At 40.4% G+C, this 5,837-nt stretch overlaps 1 protein-coding gene across 1 annotated transcript; it reads right to left on the bottom strand.

Moving 5' to 3' along the window:
• Positions 1–574: 574 nt before the first annotated feature.
• On the bottom strand, positions 575–4,751 carry GPR65 (G protein-coupled receptor 65). The gene has a single exon (XM_090034990.1). It carries the CDS (start codon positions 4,628–4,630, stop codon positions 3,623–3,625), a length of 1,008 nt encoding a protein of 335 aa, XP_089891116.1. The 5' UTR covers positions 4,631–4,751; the 3' UTR covers positions 575–3,622.
• Positions 4,752–5,837: the final 1,086 nt, after the last annotated feature.

Here is a 5,837-nt window from a genome sequence, read left to right as displayed (position 1 = left end):
TGCATGTTTTTAAGCAGGAAAGCTGTTTCTTTTACTGGAAATGGAGACATGGTTCATGCCCTACAGCTACCAAGTTGGCTGCTGCTGGGTCTGCTCAGCAAACTGAAAGGGCCGAATCTTGAATTAACCCTCCCACAGCCATATCCACAGTTGGCTGAGCACTGTAGCTCGTGCCCAAAGGAGCAAGAAAACTGTTGGTAGTATCTTGATGAAGCTCATGATGTAGAAAGAACACTTTATTTACAGAAACTTATATAAAGAACTAACAGTCTTGCTACTGCCCTTTGCAAGGGTCTGGGGCCACTACAGGAGGTAGTCAGACATATCAGGAGGTTTCTGATGCCACATGTCCTAGACACTCTGGCACTTCCAGGAGTCAGCCATTATTCTGAAAAATCTTTTTTCTCCATTCTGACTTCCAAAAACAAGAAGTGTGTTTTATTTGGGGGTGCATTTTATGCAAAAAATACAGTAACTGGCAGTGTTGGTAAAAAGAATTGCAGCATCAATCCTAGAGGAAGATGTTTATTCAGTTATTTCTGTATGCAGCACCTATCAGTGAAATAACCCCTTGCAATTATATGCTGAGCACAGGACTTGCAACATTCTTTGCTATATGACACTTCTCCAGGCAAACTCACCATCATGGGGATGAAGAAACTTGACGAGACATTGAAAAATGTAGCAAAAATATATTTTCTTACATTACATTTTTTGTTTTCTAAAAATTATTAGACAAACACAGAAATGATGCCAGGTACAACATGTAGCTGGCTGTACACCTTCAAAACTTCCCTGTAGCCCGATAGAAATGTAATTTCAGGCATAATGTCTAGGATTTTCAAAGTAGCCCAACAGAACAGGCATCTAAATTTCATTAAAATGTAATGGGAGTTGTGCTTCTTGCTCCCTCACACTGCTTTGAAATCTACATCCTATGTAAGCACAATTTGAAAGATGATTCAGAAAATGAAATCTTGAACAAGATTAGACATGGGATCATGTGAGCAGTTTTAGATTAAGTTATTTGATTGTCATCTGGGGAAGTAAAAACTTTATAAATGCTTAGGACCTAATTTAGACACAGTATAAGTAATTCTCTTTTCATGCCACTAAATGAAGTGGAGGTACACTTACTCAAAACTGAGCTAAGTGCAGACCCTAATACAAGTATTTTTTTTGTTTTGATTTTTCCCCATCTGCTTTTTAAAACAAAACATTTATACAATTGAACTGTAATTTGCCATCATAGTATTGTGAAATACTTTAAGGAGGTAGGAGCAGTATCACTTCCCCCATTTTATAGAAAGAAGACATAAAATAATTTACCATGGGTCTTACATGCAAAATATATGAAGATTTCCTGCAATCAGTCATGACGACACTGACGTCTGCATGTGCAGTGCTTAAACCTAGACTACGGCCATCCAGAAAAAGATTTTTGGCAATGTCTATATTGTAAATGTACTATGCCTGGCATGAAAGCCCTTAAACACGCTGAGCTGTTCTGTGTGGAAGGGTCCTTAAACTAGAAGGAATCCAGTCACATCTGTGTGGCACTTCAGCTGGGTTGATTAGTTCTGCTGGGCTGAGCAGCTTGATATCTTGCTTACACAGTCAATATGAGTGTTCCTTCACTTAAATCCCTTTGGTCTGGTAGGCAGTATCTGGGCACATCCTACATACAACAGCAGGGTCAGAGTCCATATAAAATGTAGTTGCAGTTCCTGTTTCCTTGTTAGAGTGTGGCTGGAGGAGGAAATGTCTGCTTTTCATATAATGGAAGTGTCTAGGCTCACTCTTGCTTTCTCTCTTTCTGGCCTAATCAATCTTGAATTCTTTTCTGTACTGTGGCACAAGGTGAGGTAGGTTGGTGGAAAAGTCCCTCACTTGGAATAGGCAACAACATAACCTGGGTGATAGGGGGTTGAATCCTCTCAATATGAGGTGGGAAAGGAATTCAGGTCTCTCATTTCCTGGGCAAGTGACTGACTTCTTGGCTACTATATAAAAAGTAGGCACTATTTTCACCTGCCCTCTTATTTCTGTTTGAGTAAAGAAGTAAGCTCGGAGTTGTCCTTGATAAGAAAAAAGGTGCAGGTGCTTATCAGGAGAGGATGGGGCAATGTCTTTGAAACCCTGAATAAAGCATTTGAGCTGCAGAGGACAGGGTTTAAGATATGGGACTAGCTAGTACTACCGGCTAGCTCTATACAGCTGCCTGCTGACTGTGCTGACTTCAATCTTCTTTCTGGCATCTATCTTGGACTCCATTCTAAGTGTCCTAACTCCACCCATACTTCATAGACAGCCTCAGCTCCTAAAACTGGGTTCTGGCTTGTATTCAGGGGAATAGCTGCTTAATAGTTGGGTGATGCACATTTGACTTATGGGTGCAAAAATCCTTTAATGGATCTAGTCCATAGTGATTTCCTAAGCAAGAGACTGGAAGGCAAGGAATGGATTTCTTGAATCCCATTCCAATATTTTATCTATGCTGTGATGGCTAGAACTACTTTTTGCTGCCAAACGTGTATTCCCAGTTAAGGTCTTAGAGTTAGGCTGATTTTCTTTCTGAGGGTATCTTACAAAGGTGTTGAGATACCAAGTACAGCACTATTCATAGTGTTGTACTTCTCTGAACGGAACTTTTCAGGAGCCAACAGGCACCGGTACGCTAAACTGCTTCAAATTCAGTGGAAGCGGTTTCTTTATTATTCCAGTGTGGTGAAATTAAACATCTGCTTTTTAAACATGCTATGTGCCTAGGTTAGGTTTGTGATACTTGCATTGCAGTTTCCTATGTTGTTTTGTAGTTTAAATGTTTTGTGTGTGTGTGTGTGTGTGTGTGTGTGTGTGTATTTTATGTGTATATGTGCTTAAACTATGATACAAACTACATACATATGTGAAAAAATAAATGAACATAAGAATTTGTTGGACAGATGCTAATATATAATGCAGAAAAAATAGGCCAAAAGACAGGGCCACTGAGATGTGGTCATTACAACCAAGAATAGTGAGGATCTTTTTTTTTTTAATTTAGAAAAGTGTCTGAGTATCCGATTCATGGATGATATGAACAGGCACAACCAGTGGTGTTTGCCAGGATGCATGTGATAGGGACATGTGTAAATTAAATGCAAAAACATATGCTTTGACAAATGTTTCTATATAGCTGTCTAAGACCACCGTAGGTAGAGAACTTTTGCCTGGTGGTTCTCCATCAGACAGCCCGAGCTAGAGGTGTGCTACATAGGTTGGCCAAAAACATTCCATCAAAGATAATACTAGGCCTGATTTACCAATCCACTTGGGCTAGGTGTAGTTTCCATTGATTTCAGTGACTTAATGTCTCTTTGTTAAATCCCATGAGAGAATTTGGCTCCTATTTATCACCTGTAATCACTAGAGTATGCATTCTTCCTTCTTCCTTGTATATGAAAAGCTGTAAAAAAAATACTGTCCTCAGCTACACCCCTGCAACTCTGCTGATTTCACTTTTCTCAGGATAGTTTAATTCAGTTTTAGTGGTGTTTGCTGGATGTAAATGAGGGAAGAATTTGGCCTTTCTGTATTCATTATCAAGCCTTGCTTTGACAATTCATTATATCAGGTCTTTTTAAAGGTGGCTTAGTTTCACACAAAGGTCCCCGCTGGTCTCTCGTCTACTGCTCTTGAAAATAGTACTAGACTCAACAACCGTTCTGGGCTGGCTTAACTCAGTGTGCTGCATAGAAAAGCAGCATTTGAACAAGTTCAGGATATCTGTCCTCCCAGATTCACTTACAAAGCAGTACAGAATTGGGTCAGTAATACAGTTCAAACTTGTTAAAGCCAGCATGATCCTGTAAATCGCATACATATGATGGGAGTCTTCAATGCTGCGAATGAGCAGCACAGTATGGTAGGGCGTGAAGCAACCAATGAAAGTAACAGTGATGCTCAGTAACAGCTTCTTGATTTTCCTTTTTTCTCTGTCCTCCGTGGCTTGGTTACGACTTACAGCTCGGTAAATTTTGTAGTAGCAAAACAGAATGATTGTCAAAGGGATTGTGTATCCTGTAATTATCCTGAATATGTTTAATTTGATTTGCCAAAGTTCCATGGGGTATTTATCATAACATATTGTATGATTCCCAGACGTGCAAACGTTAGTGAACGTTTCTTTATGAGTCAGAACCGAGGAATTGACGATGGTTTCTAAAGCCCAAAAAAATATGCTGATGATCAAGGCGCATCTTCTTGAGCGCAGATTTTGGAACCTCAGTGGGTAAACTAAGGCTAGGTACCTGTCAGCAGAGATGCAGGTGAGGAAAGCAGCACTGGTGTAAAAATTTGTTTGTATAATGAAGGCAGAAATCTGGCACAGCAAGGAAGAGAACTGCCAGTTGTCTCCCCTTGATGTGTAGTCGATCCACAGAGGTAGAATCAGACAGTAGAAGAGGTCAGCCAGGGATAAACTGAAGAGGTAGATTGCTAACTCATTTTTCTTCCTCATCTGCATGCAGGATACATAGAGGGATATACAATTGACAGGAATACCGATCACAATCACAATGCTGTAAACAACAGGAAACAAATACTTATCCACATGGTCATTTATACTGCATGTAGTATTATTATCCATTGTTCTCCTGAGAACAATCCTTGGGCTAATTCCAGTCTGGGTACAGAAAAAGAAACACTCTCATGGGTCACCTTCTGCTAATTCTCCAGAACCCAAAGAAAAAGCTTCCATCCAGAACACTGAAATTTCTTTCTGTTACAAGAAAAAAAAATTAAGTGTCTTTTGATTATCATTCAGTTAGCCTGATATATCAACCAATACAGAACTAAAGGGGGGATCTTGATTTTCCACCCTGGCAATAGCCATGGCTTTGTGATTTAGAGCTGTCTAATTCTTGCATAAATTATAGTTATACAGAGACTGCCCTAATTTATGCTAGTGAAGCTTTTCTCTGACGGCCTCTCTTTCTTCTCTTCAAAGCATATGTTTGTGCATTGTCCACCCTCAGATCAAGCTCAACATACCTTTCTTCCTCTGGTACTGGGAACTGAGGCTGAAGGCTCCACCCCCGGTGGAAAGTGGTTTTCTGCACAGGAAGCATTTTTCCCTGGCCACTTCAAAGCTACGTTGTACCTTTTAAGTAACAACGTAAAGAAATAGGTAGTAGAGTTATCATTTCTTTCCTTCTGTAACACCAGTAGCCTGAAAGAACTATTTCAAAATATAAAATGGTATGCTATCTTTATGCATGGGACAGGCTTCTAATCCCTACACTAAACACCAGAATATTTTACTCATTCAGATCCAAGAATTCCTTTCTGCCAGGTTGCCTACATGTCTTTCTGTTTATGTCAGTGGGCACCGGATTAGGTCGACTCTGAATGCAGTAGTAACCTCAAAACAGAAACTGCTGATGAAACTGCAGTTTTATTCTTACACTGTCTTCTAACATGCTTGATGAAGGATGATCTTGAGCATGTCTTGTCCAAACACTCCCATTTACATGTGCCAAACCCAAAAATGTGGTGAAGCATGTGGAGGTGTCCTCCCAGTGACTTTCAAGAACTTGTTTTCAGTGTGCATGACGGGTATCCTCCAAATGGCTTCACTGCTACATTTCTAGGTTTGGTGCCTGCAAGTAGAATCAGGTGAGTAGGGCATCCTCAAGAGTGATGCTTCTCAAGAGGCACCAGGGACATGGTGTAGACATGGTGTAGTCCACCACCATTTGGATGTTTATCTTGCTGGGATCATTTGGTCCCTGCAGGCTTCCTGCCTTTGGCAGAGGGGGCTGGACTTGATGATCTCACAAGGTCCCTTCCAGCCC

This window comes from Crocodylus siamensis, chromosome 2 (genome assembly GCF_052110815.1).
Source record: "Crocodylus siamensis isolate JL-2025a chromosome 2, ASM5211081v1, whole genome shotgun sequence".
Lineage (NCBI taxonomy): Eukaryota > Metazoa > Chordata > Crocodylia > Crocodylidae > Crocodylus > Crocodylus siamensis.
This window is presented reverse-complemented; position numbering and strand designations above follow the sequence as displayed.